This window comes from Oenanthe melanoleuca, chromosome 4 (assembly GCF_029582105.1).
Source record: "Oenanthe melanoleuca isolate GR-GAL-2019-014 chromosome 4, OMel1.0, whole genome shotgun sequence".
In the NCBI taxonomy this organism is placed as follows: domain Eukaryota; kingdom Metazoa; phylum Chordata; class Aves; order Passeriformes; family Muscicapidae; genus Oenanthe; species Oenanthe melanoleuca.
In genome coordinates, this window is record NC_079337.1 from 69,060,942 (window position 1) to 69,083,575 (window position 22,634).

Sequence of the window (22,634 nt, forward strand, 5' to 3'; positions counted from 1 at the left end):
CCTTGGACACTTGCAGGAACCCAGGGACAGCCACAGTTTGTCCCAGTTTGTCCCAGTGCCCCGTGGTGCCTGACCAGTGGAGCCCACAGACCTGCAGAGGGAGTCAGACACTTCCAGTGAGCCCCAGACAGCAACTGGTCTCACTGGTGTGGGAGAGTGAAAACCCAGCTGGATCTCCAGAGTCTTTATTCAACACTGAATCATAAAATAGCTCTTTACACGCTTGGCTGGGGGTTGTTTCTCTGTAATTCTTTAAATACACATTGTTTACACTTGCCAAAGTTTCAAAGCAACAACATCAAAGTGCGTCTACAAGGTGAGAGTTCCAACCAAAGTGCTAAAACCTCGGACTCCTGGCAGAGCTGGGCCCTGCTGCCAGCACACCCAGATCCTCCTCTCCCCTTCCAGGACCTCTTCTCCAGCACACCTGCACCAAGGGCCCAGTTTAGCATCCAGGGACCAGGGATGGGGGAAAGGGCATGTTTGGTTCTCCAGACACTGGCACATCGCTGCAGAAAGACTAAAATAGACCTAAATTTATATAGAGTTAAAAAAATAACTTGGGAGGCCACGGGAAGCCTGGGGAGGGGGGCGGCTGTACAGGGCCCTCAGCCACCATCCAGGGCTGCAGGGAACCGTGCCAGCTCCTGGATTTATAAATCTCTACTCTCTGCACTGATTATCTCCTCTGATTATCTCGAAGCAACTGTGCATCACCCTTCCTTTCCCAAGAACTGCCCCACAGCATTGCACCCGCCTGTCCCCGGCCCAGCCTGCACGGGGCTCAGCCCCGAGGCTGCAGTGGAAAATCCCTTTTTCTTCCCCCATGCTTTTGGCCAGTTTTCTCTCCTTGCTGCTGCAGCAGCTTTTCCTCAGTGCTCTCCCACCCTCCCCAGGGATTATTTTGCCTCCTGCTGATGGGGAAGGTCCATCACCACCTCACAGCACCCTGCAGTGCTTTGGTCAAACAACCCATCTCTGCTTCCCAAAATCTCCCTGCACCCTGGGACTTTTCCTTTTAAAGCACTTCTCATTTGGCACCGATTCCCAAATGCTTTTGCTCCACCCCAACCTGCTGTTTCTCACCCCAAAATGAGGCTGAAGAGATACTCCAGCTCCTGGCTGGGGCCTCCCCTAAAAGCTGAGGGAAAACATTTGTTAGCCACTTGAGGAGCCATTACGGCACTTCTCCTGGTGTTTTTTTGTTCTGTTTTCCCTAAATCCAGGCTCTTTTGGAAGATCCAGACAAGCCCCTGCCAGGGCTGTGCCCCTGGTGGCAGCAGGGACCAGGACACAGAGCAAGAGGAGGGAAAAAGATTTAAAACCCTCACTGGGCAGAGCCCTCCTGGGGGCTCCCATTCCCTCCACCCTGACACCTGGAGCCCCAGGGCAGAGGGATGAGGCAGAGCTGATCCCCAGAGCATCCCTGGGCTGGGAGTGAAGGGCAACCAGTGAAATCCAACTCGAGGGACACACAATTTGGGACAGCTTTGGGCTTTGGTGACCTTGTTCCTCTTGAAATCCCTGACCAGCACCCAAACTCAGGTGGGAATGTCAGCCATGGGGAAACTTTGGGAAAACACATTAGGAAAGGAATAAACGTCCCCAGAACTGGTCCTGCAGGAGCCAGGAGCAGCTTTGGGAGCACTGTCCCTGCAGCCCCTGCCTGCCCTGGCCACCCCAGTGACCCCAGCCCTCCCCAGATCCGGGATTTTCCTGGGGATTGTCGTGGCAGAGCCCCTTGGCACTTCTCCCCGGGGCTGAGCTGAATGTGCTGAGTGCTCTGAAGGCTTGCCCAGGAAATTGGGTGTTGCTGTTGTGTTTCCATCACTCCCACAGGAAAGGGGGAATCCAGAGCTGGGGGTCTCCCGTGGGGATGGGGCCTTGGGAGAGCAGAGCAGGATCCACCTGACATTTCAGAGCCCTTAATGAGCTCGTTAACGAGCTGGGCAATTAGGAGCCACCAGGAGGGCCCTCACTGCCTCCCTGTGCCAGCTGCCTTCAGCCCCAGCTGAGGAGGAGGAGGAGGAGGAGGAAGGGATCCATTGAATTCCAAGCAAGACAGGGAGAAACCCCCACTTCCCATCTTCCAGTCCTTGAACCTGCTCAAGGCCTTGTGTCACCAGAGGGTTTTTGTAGGAAGGTGGCTTTGCTGAGCTGGGTTTTTCGGGAATGCCCCAAGGAGAGGCTGGATCTGCTCTTGCGATGCTCCAAACACCGAATCCAGGTGAGGCTCCTGCTGTCACTTCCAACCTGGCAGTGAGTGGTGGGGGTGGCAGCACAGCCACTGACCCCACCGGCAGAAAGCTCCTCTGAGAGTCCTCAACTCCCTCCATCCCCTCATCCTCACCTGGACAGGCTCCAGGCACCCCAAACCTCCAGCAGCCGCCTCCAGCCTCGGGCCACCAGAGTCTTTAAGCACAGAGTGTATAAACATGCTGAGTATATAATTTTCCTTTAAAACCTTTTTGTTTCCTTCTTCTCTTTATAGAAATAAATACGTACTTTGTTTCTGTTTTTTTTTTTTTTTGTTTTTTCAGGGCGTTCACGAGCCCCTGCACTGGGTGGTGACACCTCCACTGGGTGGGGCAGGGTGGCCCCGGGCTGTAGCTTTGCTGGGTGGTTTTTGCTGGTCGGGGCATCCCTTGCTGCTCCTGCCCCTGGGTTTGGAGGGTCCCAGCCTTCCTGGGGTGGAGGTAAAGCCGCGGTGGGCAGGGCAGGGAGCTGCAGCAGTTCCTCACAGGGACTCCCACATCTTGTGCATTCAGGAACTGCCTTCTCTGGAAAGCTGCATGGGAGGGCAGCAGAGCTTCCCACAAAACCCCGGCCCTGTTCCAGAGCAGGCAGAGCAGGTGGGATGAAGGTGGGGGAACACCTGGAGATGCAGGAGCTGCTCCAGAGCCCCAGCAGCCTCACCCGGGGGGATGTTCCTTCCTCTGGGGTCCCCTCGGGCTGTCTGGCAGCCCCAGATGGGGGATGTGGTGCTGGATCTGAGCCTGGTCCCTTTTGGGAGATGCTCCAGGTGAGCACATGGCTCGGGGAGGGGACAGCTCTGAGGTGTCCCCTCACAGCCACGCTGGCCAGCAGCCCCAGAACTCCCAGTGCTGCTGCAGAGAGGAGGGAAAAGCCCCAGTTCCACTTTCCCAGTCGCTTCCTCCCCGCTCAGCCCCCTGGGGCTGGGGGTGAGGCCGGGGTGTCCCCAGTGCTGGCAGTGCTCTGATGGGTGTCCCCAGTTCCAGGGACACCCCCTGGAACCTTCCCCCCAGGTGGAGGATGGAGATGCTGACCCTGCTGGATGCCTTCTCCTAAGGAAAAAGGATATTTTGGGGATGATGACGTCTTTGCAGGCAGAGGACACTCAGAAGGAAAATCAGATTTAGAAAATGGTGGCTGCAGAGAAGGGTCAGCCAGGGCTGTTGGTTGCTGCTTTTCCCAGGATGATTCCAGGATAATCTGGCCGGGGTTTCTCCTCCAGGCTGCTCAGGAGGGCAGTGGGATGGCAAACGTGGGTGTCCTGTGCCAGTCTCTGTCCACAAGTGACCCTGGGGTGGGGACAGGAGCCTGCCCCGAGTTTCCTGCTGGGTGAGGATTTTGGAGATGGTTTATTGCCTTGGCAGGAGGGTTTTGGTGCAGAGCTCTGGAAGGGTGCCCGTCTCTCCTGGTGTCCTGTGGCTCCCAAGGCCCCCGAGGAGCAGCTCTGCCTGTGCTGTGCTGTGCTGGTTGCTGGGGGGTTTCCCCAGGTCTGGGTGCCCCTCTGTCAAACCCAAAATGAGAAGGAGCAGAAACCCTGCAGGAATGCTGGGCCCTGGGGAGGGGCAGCCCCAGGGAGCCCCCAGGCCGGGCTGGGCTCGAACATCCCCAAAACAGAGTTCGGTGGGAGAACCACCCCAAAGGCGGATCCTCGGCCAGGAGCAGCTGCAGGGGCTCAAAGCCACTTCCCTGCCGGGAAAGAGCCCGGCCCTGGCTCTGGGGCAGCCAAAATGTCCTTGAGTAGCACCTTCTGCCCTCGGGCCGGGCGAGAGTTTGGGGTTCCTTGTGCACGGGCGGGTCCCCGCCCCGGGGCAGAGCAGGGAATGTGCTTCGGGCTCCGGCAGCGCTAACAGCCTCCTTCCACCTTGATGTGCAGGATCTTGGAGAAGCCGGGTCTCTTCCTCAGGGCCTGGAAAGGAGCAGGAGTGGGGTTGGGGGGGACCCAGCAGTGCCACTGCTCCCTGGGGACAGAGGGGACATCATCCCAAATCCCTGCCTTGGGAAAGAAAGGGGCAAGGGAGGAACAGGAGAATTCCTGCCATGGGAAGGACATGGGGACAGGGAGGGAGAAGGGAATTCCTGCCACAGAAAGGACACAGGACAAGGGAAGGAGAGGGGATATCTCCAATCCCTGCCTCAGGGATTTGGGGTGAGGAAGGGAGAGGGGGAAATATCACCTCAAATCCCTGCCATGGGAAGGAGAGAGGCATGGGATGGAAGGAAATGGGGAGCATTTCTGATCCCTCCATGGGAAGGGATGGAGGGACAGGGGGAACATTTCTGATCCCTGCCATGGGAAGGGTTGGAGGGACATTTCTGACTCCTGCCACGGGAAGGACACAGGGCTGGTGACACTCGTGTTAGCTGGGACTGGGGTCCTTTACCTGGAGTTTGTTCACCATTTCTTCAAACATCTTCCTGGCTTCAGGGCTGTGGGGCTCCTTGAAGTAATCCACAATCCCCACCTGCACCACGATGGACTTGAGGTTCCGGCACACACCTGGGGCACAGACAGCACCTGCAATGCACACCTGGCCACAGCTGGGAGCCCACCCACCCTGCCTCCTCAGCTGGGTGGGAATCCTCACCCTGAAGATGGAGGAGACCTGGCCAAGGTCCCTGCAGGGAGAACTCCTGGCTGCCCTGTCCCAAACTGGTGTCCTCCCACTTCCCTGGGAATCCCTGACTCTGCCACCCACAGGGGAGGGCACCCAGCAGGCCCAGCCACAGGTACCCAGGCTGTGCCCACAGCACAGACCCCCCTGAGGCAGCACAGACCCTCCTGAGGCTGTGCCCACAGCACAGACCCTCCTGAGGCTGTGCCCACCAGCACAGACCCCCCTGAGGCAGCACAGACCCTCCTGAGGCTGTGCCCACCAGCACAGACCCCCCTGAGGCAGCACAGACCCTCCTGAGGCTGTGCCCACCAGCACAGACCCTCCTGAGGCTGTGCCCACAGCACAGACCCCCCTGAGCCAGCACAGACCCCCCTGAGGCTGTGCCCACAGCACAGACCCCCCTGAGGCAGCACAGACCCTCCTGAGGCTGTGCCCACCAGCACAGACCCCCCTGAGGCTGTGCCCACCAGCACAGACCCTCCTGAGCCAGCACAGACCCCCCTGAGGCTGTGCCCACCTGCACAGACCCCCCTGAGGCAGCACAGACCCCCCTGAGGCTGTGCCCACAGCACAGACCCCCCTGAGGCAGCACAGACCCTCCTGAGGCTGTGCCCACCTGCACAGACCCCCCTGAGGCAGCACAGACCCTCCTGAGGCTGTGCCCACCTGCACAGACCCCCCTGAGGCTGTGCCCACCAGCACAGACCCTCCTGAGGCAGCACAGACCCCCCTGAGGCTGTGCCCACAGCACAGACCCCCCTGAGGCAGCACAGACCCCCCTGAGGCTGTGCCCACAGCACAGACCCCCCTGAGGCTGTGCCCACCTGCACAGACCCCCCTGAGGCAGCACAGACCCTCCTGAGGCTGTGCCCACCTGCACAGACCCTCCTGGGCCTGTGAACCTCCTGCCCTGGCCCATGGCCAGTGTGACCCACGCTCAGGCTGTCACAAACCTCAGCTGTGTCACAATCACTGGGGCCTGGATCCCCTGGACCATGGAGGGAGCATCTCCCTCCTCCCTTGGCCCAGGGCACCATCAGCTCTCCCTGGCCCATCCTTTGGGGGGTTGCTGGATCCCCTGTTTGACACCTTCTCCCATGGAGATCACGGTGCCAGCAGCTCCCAGGGATTGGGTGATGTCCCAGGGATCAGGGCAGTGCCTGCTGGCCCTGGCAGTGCCACTCACTGTTGAAGTGCAGCAGGGCTTTGGGGGTCACCGGGGTGGACGTCAGCACCAGCATCTCCAGCCCCTTGAGCCCCTCCCGGCACATCTCAGCAGCCACCTCCTGGTTGATCTCGGCCACGTGGTCCAGCTCCAGCACCTGCAGCCTCATGCAGTTCCTGGCTGCAGGGACAGACAGCCTGTCACACCAGGGAGGGACAGGAGGACAGGGGGACAGAGGGACAGAGAGCCTGTCACACCAGGGAGGGACAGAGGGACAGGGGGACAGAGGGACAGAGAGCCTGTCACACCAGGGAGGGACAGAGGGACAGGGGGACAGAGGGACAGAGAGCCTGTCACACCAGGGAGGGACAGGGGGACAGAGAGCCTGTCACACTAGGGAGGGACAGAGGGACCAGAGCAGCCTGTCACACCAGGGAGGGACAGGGGGACAGGGGGACAGAGGGACAGAGAGCCTGTCACACCAGGGAGGGACAGAGGGACAGAGGGACAGAGAGCCTGTCACACCAGGGAGGGACAGAGGGACAGGGGGACAGAGAGCCTGTCACACCAGGGAGGGACAGAGGGACAGGGAAAGGGAAAAGGATGGGGGGACAAGAGGGGCACTGGGACACTGGGGTGGGTGGAGACCCCCAGGGAGCATCTCCCTGCCACAGCAGGGACCCTCTGCTTGTCCCATCAGAGCAGGAGGGAGGTGGTGCCCGGGCAGGGCTGGAGTCCCCAGCCCTGGAGGTGACAGGGAAGGCCTGGAGGTGGCACTCGGTGCTCTGGGCTGGTGACAAGGTGGGCAGGGGGCACAGGATGGGCTCAGCGATCTCAGAGACCTTTTCCAAGCCCTGTGATCCTTTCTGTGAGCCCATGATTCTGAGTGCTGGGCTGGCACAAGGTGGGCATTGGGCACAAGGTGGGCATTGACCACAGGGTGCTCTCGGCCATCCCAGACCTTCCCCAGCCCGTACCCCATTCTGTGAGTCCATGATACCCACAGTGGGCACTGAGCAGAGGGTGTTCTCATCTATCCCGGACCTCCCCAGCCCGTGCCCCGCTCTGTGAGCCCACAGTGGGCACTGGGCACGGGGTGTTCCCATCTATCCCAGACCTCTCCCAGCCCGTGCCCCGCTCTCTGACCCCACCATTCCCACAGTGGGCACTGGGCACGGGGTGTTCCCATCTATCCCGGACCTCTCCCAGCCCGTGCCCCGCTCTCTGACCCCACCACTCCCACAGTGGGCACTGAGCAGAGGGTGTTCCCATCTATCCCGGACCTCCCCAGCCCGTGCCCCGCTCTCTGACCCCACCACTCCCACAGTGGGCACTGAGCAGAGGGTGTTCCCATCTATCCCGGACCTCCCCAGCCCGCTCCCTGCCCGCAGTGCCTACCTAGGGACGCCAGCCCCTGCACGCCGCAGCCCGCGCCGCCCACGCCGAGCGCCCGCAGGTGGGGCCAGCAGCGCCCGATCATCTGCAGGCAGCGGTTGCTGAAACGCGTCGGCTGCTGGCTGGGGACAGGAGGGACAAGAGCTGGGGTGACAGAGCCACTCGGCCCCCAGGCACTGCTGCCGGGGGGTGCCACTCACTGCGAGCTCTCCCGCCCCGGCAGTGCGGGGGGACCTGGGGGTGTCCCCGTGGCAGCACCGCCCCTGTCCCGGTGCCCCAAAGCAGGACCCCAAACCCAAAGCAGGACCCAAACCCAAAGCAGGACCCCAAACCCAAAGCAGGATCCAAACCCAAAGCAGGACCCAAACCCAAAGCAGGACCCCAAACCCAAAGCAGGACCCAAACCCAAAGCAGGACCCAAACCCAAAGCAGGACCCCAAACCCAAAGCAGGACCCAAACCCAAAGCAGCGCGGCTGTGGCTGCCCCCGCACCCTGCAAGTGTCCCAGGCTGGCTTGGAGCACCCCAGGACAGTGGGAGGTGTCCCTGCTCGTGACAAGGGTGGCACTGGATGGTGTTTCGGGTTTCTTCCAACCCAAACCAGGACTCTACGATTCCAGCCTTGGAGACCCAAATCCGGCCCTGAACTTGGCTGCTTGCATGGATCAGGGCTGTGCTGAGAGCACTGAGGGCTCAGCCAGGCCTTTGATGCTCGGTGCCACCTCCCAGAGCCTCCCAGATCCCTTTCGTCTCGGTGTTCCAGCCTCCCGCAGCATTGCCGGCCAGCAGGGAGCAGCTCCCGGTGCTCACGGGGAGGGAGGGGCTGAGCTCCTGCTCTCACAGACGGCTCCGGGACTGCTGCTCGTCCCTGGAGACCTCCCTGGGGAAATCAGGTTCTGCCACCCAAACTCCTTCCAGCTCAGTGGAAGACACTCAGTGTGGTCTCCTCCTAACCCAACTCCACCCCTGGCAGTGTCCCAGGCCAGTTGGACACGGGGGCTGGGACACCCCGGGACAGTGGGAGGTGTCCCTGCCATGCAGGGGTGGCACTGGAGGGGCTTTGGGTCCCTTCCCACCCAGCCCACCCCGTGGCTCCGTGCCTTACCAGGGATGCAGAGGTGCGACCTGGAGGGAGATGATGTCCCTGCAGCCAGCTCCAAGGGCCCAGATCACCTCATGGCCCACGGGGTCTGTGGAGCTCCTGCAACAACACAGGGACGGTGACGGCCCCCCCAGCAGCAGTGCCACCCCTGGGCTGGGCCTGCACCCCCCTGGAGCAGCCACAGGCACCAACCTGGGCACTGTGCCCTGCCAGGACCCGTCCCTGGAGCAGCCACAGGCACCAAGCTGGGCACTGTGCCCTGCCAGGACCTGTCCCTGGAGCAGCCACAGGCACCAAGCTGGGCACTGTGCCCTGCCAGGACCTGTCCCTGGAGCAGCCACAGGCACCAAGCTGGGCACTGTGCCCTGCCAGGACCTGTCCCTGGAGCAGCCAGCCCCCACAGCGGGCTGTGCAGGAGGCTGGAGCTGCTCCTGGCTGGAATGGTGCCCGTGGATGTGCAGTGCCAGCAGTGGCACAGGGCGAGGCTGGGGGTGGGGAGGGGCAGGGAAGGGGAGGTTGAACATGGAAGGTGAGCTGCAGGTGCATCTTCCACGTGCCAAGGTGACCAGTGCCAGGCTGGGTCTGCCAGGCTGGGTGTCCCTGCAGGCAGAGCCTGTCCCTGCAGGTCACACTGCTTGCTGTCCCCTGCCACCTGCCTGGCCTGGCTGGGGACAGTGCCAGGGGTGGGAAGGATGCCCCAGGCAGGCAGGGGCTGCTCTGTGCCCTCTGTCCCTGCTCTGTGGCTGTGCCAGGTGTCTGCAGGTGTTTCTGGGCCAGGTGTCCCTGCAGGGCTTTGCTGGGGCTCCTCCCTGGTGCCTCTGGAGGTACCAGGATGCTGCTGGACCTGGGCAGGGACTGGGGCAGGGGTGGGTTTATCGTGAGCTGGGGTGGAGCCCAGCTCTGAGGAGAGGTGCCAGAGAGCACATCCTGATGCCACCAGCCCAAACTGTCCCCTGGCTGTGCCACCACACAGCAGCCTTCCAGGGACCGAAGCTGTGCTTCCCAAGTCTCAGTGCCCCACTTGAGAACTCCAGGCAAGCCTAAAAATAAGGCTGGGTGTTATCCTGAGAGCTTTGCACATCTGTGCTGGAGCAGGGTGCCAAGAGCAGCAGGTTCAGCAGGTGTGAGTCACTCTGGATGTGCCAGGAGCACTCAGCCTTGCCCTGCTGCCCTTGGAACAGCCCTGGAGCTCTGGGCTGTCTCCTGTCTCGTGGTGTGGGTCAGAGCTGGGGCTGAGCTCTGGGTCCTGGATGTGCTTTCCCACCTGAGCATGCTCTGTCCTGGCTGGGTGAGGAGCAGGGGGTCGGACAGCAGGGCTGGGGTGGCTGTCTGCAGGTGCAGAGCCAGGATCACCCTCCTGGGGGGGTGGAGGGAAGGTCAATCCTGCCTCCACTGGTGGCCAAAACTAGGGAGTGGCCAGTGATGCCCTCCAGGACCTGTGACCTCCCCCAGGATCATCGGGAGTCGTGTGTCCTTGACCTCAGGTGAGGTCTCCAAGCTGAATCTCAGCTCTCCTGTGGCAGAGCTGTTCCTCCCTCCCAGGAGAGAGGGACCCTGAGCCTCTTGTGTCCATTAGGGGTGACAGCCACGTGGGACCTCCCTGGGCACCTCCTCCTCACCCTTCCCTACCAAAAAGTGGTGTCTCCTTGCCAGGACCCTGCTCATGCTCCAGCTGGGATTGGATTGGTAATGGGATGCTGGGAATACTGGGATGATGGGAATGGAGCTGGAAGTGAAATAACTGGGAACAACTGGAAGGGGACAGGAGCTGCAGGGACAGCTGGCACTGGGGACACAGGGGCACGGACGGGCAGGTCCTTGGCACCTGGACAGGTGTGCTGTGCTCTGCCAGGGATTGAGCACAGCACTTCCCCTGGTGCTCCCAGCCCTGTCTCCATGCTGTGTGTAAGAGTTGCTCCAAAGCTTCCCTGATCTGCCTCACGACCATCATCAGAGACTGCCGGGAGAGAGAGGTTAGTGACACAGACTGCCACGGGGACAGAGAGATCAGTGCCACATCCCGCCCTGGGGACACAGGTGCTGCCCAGCACTGTCTGTGCTGTGCTGGTGCTGCCCAGCACTGTCTGTGCCTGTCCCTGGTGCTGCCCAGCACTGTCTGTGCTGTGCTGGTGCTGCCCAGCACTGTCTGTGCCTGTCCCTGGTGCTGCCCAGCACTGTCTGTGCCTGTGCTGGTGCTGCCCAGCACTGTCTGTGCTGTGCTGGTGCTGCCCAGCACTGTCTGTGGCTGTGCTGGTGCTGCCCAGCACTGTCTGTGCTGTGCTGGTGCTGCCCAGCACTGTCTGTGCCTGTGCTGGTGCTGCCCAGCACTGTCTGTGGCTGTGCCTGGTGCTGCCCAGCACTGTCTGTGCTGTGCTGGTGCTGCCCAGCACTGTCTGTGCCTGTCCCTGGTGCTGCCCAGCACTGTCTGTGCTGTGCTGGTGCTGCCCAGCACCGTCTGTGGCTGTGCCTGGTGCTGCCCAGCACTGTCTGTGCTGTGCTGGTGCTGCCCAGCACTGTCTGTGCCTGTGCTGGTGCTGCCCAGCACTGTCTGTGGCTGTGCTGGTGCTGCCCAGCACTGTCTGTGCCTGTGCTGGTGCTGCCCAGCACTGTCTGTGCCTGTGCTGGTGCTGCCCAGCACTGTCTGTGCCTGTACCTGGTGCTGCCCAGCACTGTCTGTGCTGTGCTGGTGCTGCCCAGCACTGTCTGTGCTGTTCCTGGTGCTGCCCAGCACTGTCTGTGCCTGTGCTGGTGCTGCCCAGCACTGTCTGTGCCTGTGCTGGTGCTGCCCAGCACTGTCTGTGCCTGTGCCTGGTGCTGCTCTCAGGGTGCTGCTCTCAGCGCCTGTTCCAGCACCTTTTCCTTGGAGCAATGATCTCCACACACAACAGTCCATAAATCTCCCACCTTTTGGCCAGAGGCCACTGGCTTTGGAACAGGACTATAAAAAGTGACTTTCCTTAAGAGACTCTGAGATCTCTTTCTCCCCATTGGATTGAAGACACGTCTAATGTCAGACAGCCACGAGGATGCTCCTGTCTGTTGGTAGCTACATCCCATCCTCTCTCTCTCTCCTCTTTTACTTTGTTTCCTTTATCTCTCTTTCTCCCTCTCTGTATCACAAAACTGAATTCTTACACACAATAAATTGCATTGCTGCTTTCTGCTGAACAAAACCCGAGTCTCTCGCTTTTGTCTTTTGCACCTGGGGTGGAACGAGCCATCAGGACTCCCATTTGGCTGGGCGGATGTGACACGGTGACACGGCGGCTGGCTGTCCTTACCGGTAGGTGACAGCCTGCAGGGCGCGGCAGTAGCAGCTGGCCAGCCAGAGCGAGCGGTCGGTCAGCACGTTGGGGCAGTGCGAGATGCGCAGGATCAGCAGGTTGCTGCCCGTGGCCTTCAGCAGCGACTCCAGCCCTGCCTCCAGGCAGCCCCTGCAGGGTGCACGTCAGGCACTGCAGCCCCTGCCCGCCCTCCCTGGGACCCCCAGCAGGGTGACACCTCCCGTGGGTGGCTCCGGGACACACAAACCCCGCAGCAGGAGCTGGTGTGCACTGGAGTCACCATGGAAAGGGATGTTGGGGCTCAGGGAGCTGCAGGGCTGTGGGAGGGGGGACACGGGGACAGAGGGACACGGGGACAGAGGGACACCGGGACTCACCGTGTGCTCTTCATGTAATCCTCCTTGCTCTCCTTCTTGCCCCGCTGGCGTGGCTTCAGGTTTTGGAGGGTGAGGGAGTGCATCTGGGTGCACCACTGGGACAGCATGGCCAGGAACTGGGGCACAGGGGTGGCAGTCACTGACAGGGACACCCCAGCACGGCCCACGCCACCCGCCCTGGCTCTGCACACGGGGCAGAAATGTGTGAAGATGCACAACGAGGCCATGGCAGAGCATGTGCCACAAAGTCACGGGAGTGACCACAAAGTCATGGGTGTGACCATAAAGTCATGGGAGTGACCACAAAATCATGGGCCTGATCACAAAATCACGAGTGTGACCACAAATTCATGGGCATGACAACAAAATCATGGGTGTGACCACAAATTCACAGGAGTGACCACAGATTCACGGGTGTGACCACAAATTCACGGGTGTGACCACACAATCACGGGTGTGACCACCAATCCACACGCAAACCTGTGCAGGTGGGAGCTCCTGCCCTCCAGCACCCACCTGAGCACCTGCAGCACCTGCAGCACCGGAGCAAGCGCCCACCCGTGTGCCCCATGACCGCAGTGACACACCCATCCCGGGCAGCAGGGAGGGCTGGCACAGCTCTACCCTCCGCAGGAAAGGCCGTGCCCCCGGCAGTGCCAGCCCTGCCCTACCTTGGAGGAGACCCTGGCGTTGTCCAGCAGCACCCGCGTCCACACGGCCGGGTGTCGGGCCACGAACTTCCAGTCCCTGCACACCTCGGCCGCCCGCAGCAGGGTCTTGGTGTCCAGGTAGGTGAAGATGCAGAAGAGAGCCGCCCTCATCTTGAGGATCTCGGGGCTGATGACCTCGCTGGAGGGGCCCGGGCTGCCCCTCTCCAGCCGGCACACCTTGCCCTCGGGCCTGCCCGCGGCACAGCCGGCGTCGGTGGCCACTGGTGCACGGGAGAACAGCGGGTAAGGGAAGCTCCATCCCTGTCCCACAACTTCCAGCTGCCCCACCCTTCACCTCCCCTGCGCTGGGGAGGCCTCTCTGAGCTCCTCAGTAAGAAATCAACAAGTTCTAGTGAAAATTGAAAATGATGGTTTTAAATATTAGTGTTGAAAACAAGTTTCCGTGGAGGCTCCAAGAACATCGTTTTAGACATAATAAAACTACAGTAAGAACATTGCTCACATTTTTTAGATAGAAGAAGATAGACCATATGTGTAGTTTATACATAACCTGGCGTGCTAAGAAACTAGACTTTTAATTGGTTAAGAAAAAAATGGTTCGAGTTCGTGTTTTTAGCTTATTGGGTAATTTGTGTATAAGAATTTATGTATTGAAGAAAAATTTGCTCTTGCTCTCTTGCTTTTCTTCTCTGCTCACCGCCATCATCACCGCCCAGAAGTCAGGAGCTGCAGCACATCAGCCTTCCCAGGAGCTCAACAGGAGCAGCTTCTACTTCTAACTGAGACTTTACTTCTATTTAAAACCCGATACCAAAAACTTTCAGCCTGGACTTTAGCGCTTGTGACTCTTCGCCTTTCAAAACCGCTGTGCCTTTACCATAAAGAGTTCCAAAGCAACTGAAACCTGCTGGACTCTCAGAGATCCCAGCCAGAACCCAGAGCCCGCGGCTGTGGCTCACCCGTCAGGCGGCAGCTGCCCGGCGCTCGGGGCGCGGCGCATCCCGGCGCCTCCGGCTCCCAGCCCTCGGCCTCGGACTCGGTGGTGCGGGAGCCCACGTCGGACACGTCGCCCTCCTCGCCCTCGGTGCTGTTGCGGTAGGGCCGGCGGTGCCAGTTCTGGATGGCCTGGCGGCGCAGCCCCGAGCCCCGGCCGGCGTAGGGGGGCCCGTCGGCCGCGTCGTCCGTGGGACACGGCTCGGCGCTGTCGCTGTCGTAGCAGCCGGAGCTCTGCGACACGGCCTTGGCCCGGCTCGAGGCCCTGCGGACGGGGATGTCCCGGGGTCTCAGGGCTGGCCGGGGTGTGTGTCCCCTGGCCCTCAGCCCGCCGAAGTCCCGGAGAGGCGGCAGGGAGGGCACTCACCCGGTGCTGGAGGAGGAGCGCTGGTTCACGCCGTAGGGACCGTGCACGGCCACCCCCGGCCCCGGGTGCCGCTCTCTCTGCAGGGACAGGGGACAAGAGGAGCCAACGTGGCACAACCCAGCGCGGGCACGGGGCAGCCGGGGGAGGGACCCCGCTGACCCACCAGTGCGATCTGGGGGGACACCCTCCCCCAGCGGGATGCAGAACAGCATCTGCGGCACCGCCAGCGCCACGGGAACATCGACCCACCGAGAAACAACCTCACTTTGGGATCCCCCATCCAGGAATATCCATTCCCATGGGAAGGAGATGGGGTCCCTTCACCGCCCCGCTCAGCCCTGGCACAGGAGACCCAGGGGCGCGTGCCCAAAGCCATGGGTGCGTTCCCAAAGCCATGGGCGCCTTCCCGAATCCCTGGGTGCATTCCCAAAACCCTAGGAACGTTCCCAAAGCCATGGGCGCCTTCCCGAATCCCTGGGTGCATTCCCAAAACCCTAGGAACGTTCCCAAAGCCGTGGGTGCATTCCCAAAGCCATGGGTGCGTTCCCAAAGCAGAGGGAGAATTCCCCAGTCCCGGGTGCGTTCCTGAAGCCCTGGGCACGTTCCGAAATCCTTGGGTGCATTCCCAAATCCCCGGGCATGTTCCCAAAGCCCAGGCGTGTTCCCGAAGCTATGAGTGAGTTCCTGAACCCCCAGACGTGTTCCTGAAGTCATCAGTGCACTCCCAAATCCCCCAGATGCGTTCCCAAATACCCAGGCATGTTCCCAAACCAGAGCGTCCATTCCCAAAGCCATGGGTGCGTTCCCGAATCCCCGTCCCGTTCCCGAATCCCGGATATGTTCCCAAATCCCCGGGTACGCTCCCGAATCCCCCTCGCATTCCCAAATCCCCGAACGTGTTCCCAAATTCTCGGGTGCGTTCTCAAATCCCCGTCGCGTTCCCCACTCCCCGTCGCGTTCCCGAATCCCCGAACGTGTTCCCAGATCCTCGGATATGTTCCCGAATCCCTGGACACGTTCCTGACTCTCCATCGCGTTCCCGAATCCCTGCCGCGTTCCCGACTCCCCGGATATGTTCCCAAATCCCCGTTGCGTTCCCGACTCCGACTCCCCGCCGCGTTCCCGAGTCTCCGGATATGTTCCCGAATCCCCGAACGTGTTCCCAAATTCCCGAACGTGTTCCCGACTCCCCGCTGCGTTCCTGACTCCCCGAACACGTTCCCGACTCCCCGCCGCGTTCCCGAGTCTCCGGATATGTTCCCGACTCCCCGAACGTGTTCCCAAATCCCCGCCGCGTCCCAATCCCCGAACACGTTCCCAATCCCCGAACACGTTCCCGCCTCCCCGCCGCGCTCCCGCAGCCTGTGCGTGCCTGTGCCCGCAGAGGCGCCGCTCGGGCGATGCCCTTGGTGCCCGGGGTGCCGCAGCGGCCCAGGCTGCCGTTGGGGGTGGTGCCGCAGCTGCTGCTGATGATCTGCAGCTGCTTCTCGGCGCGGTCGGCGCGGTCCAGCAGCTCCTCGATGAAGTGCTGCAGCCGCACCTTGGCGTTGGCCTCGCGCGCCGCCGTCTCCTTCAGGAACTGGTCGATCTGCAGCACCTCCCTGGCACGGGGACCGTGGTGACACCCGGAGCTCGCCCGCCCGTCCCTGCTCACCCTCCACCCCGTGTGCCGGCCGGGAGCGCGCTCGGGGATGCTCCAGCGCACCTGGGTGGTTCCATCCCCCACCTGTGCCGGCCCAGGCGGCCCCTGGGGCGGGCTGGGGCAGGACAGGGATGAGGGGGTGCCCCCAGCATGCAGGGGGATGCTACACCTCGTTTGAGGGGTGGGGTGACATCCCCAGCACCCCATCCAGCACTCCCACACTGGAATCAGGATCCTGAGCACGGGGGAGCAGAGGGAAGAGGATGATGATGGTGTGATGGGGAGGAGGATGGCAGTGACACCCTTAAACCCTGCTCAGCCCGTGCTTGCAGGGCCCTGGCTCCCTCATTAACACATTAATTAGCAGGTGCTCGGGAGCTCTGAGCCTGCTGAAGGGCTGTTTGACCCGTAAACATGGCCAGACCTGGAGAGCAGTGTGACAGCAGCTCCGTGACCCGAGCTGACCCCACCCCTGCACAAACACTCATCCACTCCCCAAAAACCAGGGGGGCACCTGGGGACACGGGCACAGACACCCCGGGGAGGGCACACGGCCCAAAAACACACCTGGGCCAAAAAACACAACTAAACACCTGGGCACCACACAGCTCAAAACACACCTGGGCATCACACAGCCCAAAATATACCTGGGTATCACACAGCTCAAAATATACCTGAGTACCACACAACCCAAAACACACCTGGGCATCACACAGCCCAAAATATACCTGGGCAACACACAGCTCAAAATATACCTGAGTACCACACAGCCCAAAACACACCTGGGCATAACACAGCCAAAACACACCTGGGCATCACACAGCCCAAAATATACCTGGGCAACACACAGCTCAAAATATACCTGAGTACCACACAGCCCAAAACACATCTGGGCAACACACAACCCAAAACACACCTGGGCAACACACAGCCCAAAACACACCTGGGCAACACAGAGCTCAAAATATACCTGAGTACCACACAGCCCAAAACACATCTGGGCAACACACAACCCAAAACACACCTGGGCAACACAGAGCTCAAAATATACCTGAGTACCACACAGCCCAAAACACACCTGGGCACCACACGGCCCAAAACACACCTGGGCATCACACAGCCAAAACACACCTGGGCACCACACAGCCCAAAACACACCTGGGCAACACACCCCTGCACACGGATGTGCTCCATGAACAGCCAGGTGTGCACCAGGTACACACACACACACAGAGCTGCTCACACTTCCCCTCAGCCTCCAGGAACCCCAAAAGATGCACAAACACAACTTTTCATGTCTGTCTGGTGCACTCCTGCCCTCAGGCACACCCAGACACACCAACCCGAGCACAGAAACCCAACACACACCTGATCACCCACACCTGACCTCAGAGCCCTGACCAGGCACACCTGGACACCAAACCTGCCGGTGCACACCTGACCTTGGGCACCTGGACACAATGATCCGCTCAGAAGCACAAAGGAAAAGGAGGGGGCAGCTCTTAGTGACGTAATTCCCACTTGTGGCTATCAATTACCAATTAATTCCAATTAATTATCAATTAATTTCTCCACAGCCTGCCTCTTGCAGGCAGAGCCTGGGGGCTCTGGGGATGCTCTGGGAAGGCTCCTGGAAGGGGTCCCAGGGGATTTGGAAGGCAAATGTGGAGCTGGGCAGCAGCTGTAAGGTGATGCTGATGGTTATCGTGGTTATCTCTCTCATTCCCATGGACTGGGTGGAAAAACACTCCTGGCAAAGGAAATGGAGCCCAGGAGCCAAAGGTGTCCCAGGAGGACAACGGCTTCGTGGTGTCTGGGAGCTGGCAGGGCTGGGAAATGTCCCCACAGTGTTTGCAGGGGAGGCTTTGCCCATTAAAATGATTTCTGATGACTTTCCCCGTGCAGGGGAAAACCTTCTCTCACCAGCAAAACCGTGATCTCCCTGCAACCTCACGAGGGATTTTGTCCCTTGGGTGGAGGAGTTTGGGGACTGATGGGGACAGCTGAGGGGCAGGAGGGTTTCTCTGAGGAATGGGAGGTCCAGGAGGTAGTTTTGGGGCAGAAACCAGGGGTTTAGGTGGTAACATTGTCCAGGTTCCACCAAGACACGTCTGACCCTCTATTTGCCCTGTCTAGCTGTCTCCAGGCCCTGCTCCAGACTCACCCAGGCTGGTGTCCTTAATTCCCTCACCACATAACCCCAGGGTGCCCCTGGACAGCACCCACCCAAGGAGGCAGCCCCAAACCCCTCACTGCCTGTCCCACACACGCCCCCAAACCTGGAGGTGTCCCCAGGGTCACTGGGAGCCCTGTTTCTGAGCCAGGTCATTATTTTGGAGTCAAAGTCGTTCAGAGGATGATGGGAATCGCAGCAATTCCTTCAGGAATGGCAGCAGTGCTCCCAGCCCAGCACAGCCATGCCTGTCCCCCAAAAACTCCTCACTCCTCTCCTCGCTGAGGAGAGAGGTCTGCTCCAGATCTGCTCCAGCTGCTGAGGAGCCAGGCCTGGTTTCATGGACAGCAGCAGCGGGCAGAATGACCCCGTGCTGGACTGGAGGGACACTCAGGAGCAGCTGGGGCGGGCAGGGGGTGTTGAGTGAGGAACATGGGATGGAAATGGGGGTGGCAGTGTCACAGGCTTCACCACAAATGGAGGAGGTGCTGCCTGGGCTGCCCCAGCCTCCCTCCAGGGTAAAACCCTGGAATTTGGCACGGCCGTGGCAGGGGGTGGGAACGAGGTGGGATTTGGGGTTCCTCCAGCCCAAACCAGCCTGTGACTCGTGATCCCCAGGCTGGCCATGAACTGGAGCACTGGTGGCTCTGGGACAAGGTCTGGCTGACCCAGCTCTGTGTGGACACTGAGGGGGTGGGAGGAGGTGCAGAACCTGATGGGGGATGATGATCACCAAGGGGCTGAGCCTGAGCCTGAGCCTGGCCCTGAGGGTTTGCTGGTGGTGTTGGCCTCCTCTGGACTTGTGGAATTATTTGGGTGGGAAGAGACCCCAAATCTCACCTCATTGCACCCCTTACCCCAGGCAGGGACACTTCCCACGCTTCCCCACCACTCCAAACCCTGCCCAGCCCGGCCTCGAAGCCCTGCAGGGCCGGGGCAGCCACAGCTCCTCCAGGACTCACTGCCAGGCCCCCGGGCTGGGACAGGGACAAAGGACTCACTGCTGCTTCCTGGTGAGCTCCTGCTCCTTCTGCACCAGGTCCTGCTTGAGGGAGGCCAGCATCTCCACGCTGACGTCCACCTGGCGGGACAGCTCGGAGGCCCGGTCCTCCAGCTCCTGCTTCTCGCGGCTCAGCCGCAGGCTCTCCTGCTTGGCCTTCTCCAGCTCCGAGCTCTTGCGCTCCAGCTCCACCTGCAGCCGGCCCACCTGCGAGGCGATCTTCTGCTCCACCTCCTCCGTCAGCTTCTCCAGCCGCTTGTCCACCTCCAGCTTCTCGAAGGCGCGGATCTTGAGGCGGGCCAGGCCCTCCTCGTAGGCCGCGTCGGCGGGCGCGGCGGCGGCGGGCGCCACGGCCTTGCCGCGCGCCAGGAGCTCGCCCAGCGGGATCTCGATCTCGTGCACGTAGCGGGGCGAGGGCGACGCCGCCGGCGCCGGCTCCAGCTCCTCGGCGGGGACCAGGTCGCAGGAGAAGCGCTGGTCCTTGCCCTGGAAGGACGTGCTCTCGAAGTAGTCCCTGCGAGATGCAGACCGCCCGACGTTGGGGAGGGAATAGAGAAATCTTATGAGTGCCTAGCAAGTAGATATAGATGATGTTGTCATATTTTGATATAGATGCTGAAAACAGTTATGTTAAGGTTTGAGGCCTCTTTCTTTGCTTAGACGATACCAAATGCCACAAATAGCAAAGAACTAACAGACATTTTGTCCTTAGCCTGGCAGGAAAGGTCTGAAGATAAGGGTTACGGATAAGAAAGCCAGAAAACATGGTAATTTAGTAGTTCTTATAGGTTGCACGCAAATATTAGGAAATTAGTATATTGTATTAGATTGGTTATTGGAAAATTAGAATATTTATTGTAGAAGAATACTTATTGTATTGTGAACGGGAAATCGCTCTCTTACCTCTTTTACCTTTTTTACCTTTTTTAACTTTTTTACCTTTCTTACTTTTCTTACTGCTTTTACTTTTTTTACTTTTTTTACCGCTTTTACTTTTCATACTTTTTTTACCTTTTTTACCTTTCTTACCTCTCTTTTCTCTCTTACCCCTTAGCTCTGAGCTCTAAGCTCTCTCTTGCTCTCTCTCACCCCATTGCTCTTAGCTATTACTCTCCATGCTCTACACTCTTTCTTATACCCACACCCTCATAATAAACTGCAAACCTAAAGAAGAAATAATAGTAAGCTCGTAAGTCTGTCCAGCGACCTCCAACAACAAAACCCTCACAGCCCAGGTTTCACAGTGGAACAGTGAGCTGGAGAAGGAGATTTATCACAGCCTTCAGGACAAGCTGACACTTTCCAAAGACACATTACAAGACACAGCAGACACATCCCTGCTCCTCACACCCAATGACTCCACACCCACCCTGCATTTCTCCAACGTTAAACAAAAAATAGATGAGAGCTTTATCAAATTTGTAGACGGACTGAAAATGCTCTGGAAAAACAAATAGAGAGCGCAGAGGCACGAAAAGAACTTTTAGGCAAACTTGCTATGAGCAATGCAAATGAGCAATGTAAAACTATCCTTAGGTCCAACGTGCCTCTCGACACATTGAATAAATGGTGGAAACCTGCACACGCCACATGCCCACTGAGAACACAGTTTTCACACTTAGCAGTTGCCAAGGGTATTGCTGAAGGGGTCACAGGAGCTTTCACAGCAGTGACCTCCAAAGAGAATGCCCACTGCTTCTACTGTGGGGAACTTGGACATTTGGTAAAAATTGCCCAGAAAAGCCACAAAAGCAGCACCCTCAAACCAAAATCACCTAACAATTTAAGAACTGATAGAAATCCCAAGAGGTATCAGAAGTTTTGCTGAGGAGAAGGGGGGCATGCTCTGAGGGGTTTCTTTGTCTTCAGGGAAGCAGATCCCTGTGGGATTCTTCTGGTCTTTGTGTCAGGATAGACAGTGGGGGACAGAACTCAAACTCTCTGTTGAAGCTAAATATTACAGTTGCAGTTTATTATAAAAGAGCCTGCTAGGGTAAAAGGAGATAAAAGGGGGAGAGAGAGAGAGAGAGAGGCAGGAGGGAGAAGAGAGCAAGAAGGAGATGCAAGAGGTATTAGAGGTAAAGGGAGGGAGAGAGAGAGAGGAGAGGTATTGGAGTTAAGAGGAGCAAGGGGGGGAAGGAAAAAGAAGAGAGCAACTTCCCGTTTGCAATACAAGAAATCTTCCATGATGAATATTCTAATTTCCACTAACCAATGTACTACAAGATACAAATTCTATACCATTTACATGTAGCCTATAGGAATCCTTATATTAGCATAATGTGTCACATTTTAAACTCCAAGACCTAATCTTTGGATGCTGGACCTTTGGACTGTCTCTCTGGCCGAGGGCATTGTTTAATCAAAAGGGGATTAAAGTTCCATGGCCCTTGGGAAGCTCCACGGCCCTTGGGAAGCTCCACAGCTTTTGGGAAGCTCCACAGCCCTTGGGAAGATCCAGAACCGTTGGGAAGTTCCACAACCTTTGTGCAGACCCACAGCCCTTGTGAATCTCCACAGCTTTTGAGAAGCTCCACAGCTTTTGGGAAGTTCCACAACCCTTGTGAAGCTCCACAGCTTTTGGGAAGCTCCACAACCCTTGGGAAGCTCCACAGCCCTTCAGGGGCCATCCTATATGTTTCATGGCAATTCAGCAGCTGAGGTTTTCCTGTACCATCTTCCCTCTCCCAGCAGTCCCCCAGCAGAGCCCTGCCGGCGGGGCTAGCACCATCCCACCTGCGGGAGGCCGGGGCCAGCAGCGCCGCGTCGGCGGCCAGCGGGAAGACGGCGGCGTCGCAGATGCTGTTGGTCTTGGAGAGCACGTAGAGGGTCTCGTAGGTGTGGTTGTACTCCAGGTGTGCGCGCAGCGAGGACAGGCTGCGGAAGCGCTTGTGCTCCCCGCAGCGCGGGCAGCGGTAGGGCAGGTCCAGCGAGGCCATGGCTGCGCTCATGGCCGGGGACACGCGGGGCAGCGCCCGGGGCTGGCGCGGTGGCACCGCGGGGACATGGCTGCGGGGTCCGGCGGCGCGGGGGCTGTCAGCACCGGGCGGGGACAAGAGCTGCAAGAGAGGGGGGCGGTGGTAAGGGGTGGCACCCAGGTGTCCCCAGCAATCCCTCCTTGGTTCTTCCGCCTCCATCCCGCCCTCCCGTGTTCCTCCCACCCACGAGCATCCCTTGGGAGGGCACCTGGGAATGTGCAGGGCGCTGGGAAGATCCAGAACTATTGGGGAGTTCCACAACCTTTGTGAAGACCCACAGCTTTTGGGAAGTTCCACAGCCCTTGGGAAGCTCCACAGCTTTTGGGAAGTTCAACAACCCTTGTGAAATCCACAGCCCTTGGGAAGCTCCACAGCTTTTAGGAAGATCCAGAACCATTGGGAAGTTCCACAACCTTTGTGCAGACCCACAGCCCTTGTGAATCTCCACAGCCTTTGGGAAACTCCACAGATTTTGAGAAGTTCCACAACCCTTGTGAAATCCACAGCCCTTGGGAAGACCCACAGCTTTTGAGAAGCTCCACAGCTTTTGGGAAGTTCCACAACCCTTGTGAAGGTCCACGGCCCTTGGGAAGATTCACAGCCTTTGGGAAACTCCACAG

At 59.4% G+C, this 22,634-nt stretch overlaps 1 protein-coding gene across 1 annotated transcript; it reads right to left on the reverse strand.

Annotated features, from left to right (window-relative positions):
• Positions 1–169: 169 nt before the first annotated feature.
• FBXO41 (F-box protein 41) lies at positions 170–21,980 on the reverse strand. The gene is made up of 13 exons (XM_056490095.1): positions 21,773–21,980; positions 19,038–19,550; positions 15,594–15,822; positions 14,222–14,298; positions 13,821–14,119; positions 12,862–13,121; positions 12,191–12,306; positions 11,811–11,963; positions 8,533–8,628; positions 7,432–7,550; positions 6,055–6,213; positions 4,635–4,750; positions 170–4,159 (listed from the first exon to the last, which is right to left on the reverse strand). Exons 1-13 carry the CDS (start codon positions 21,973–21,975, stop codon positions 4,097–4,099), a joined length of 2,403 nt encoding a protein of 800 aa, XP_056346070.1. The 5' UTR covers positions 21,976–21,980; the 3' UTR covers positions 170–4,096.
• Positions 21,981–22,634: the final 654 nt, after the last annotated feature.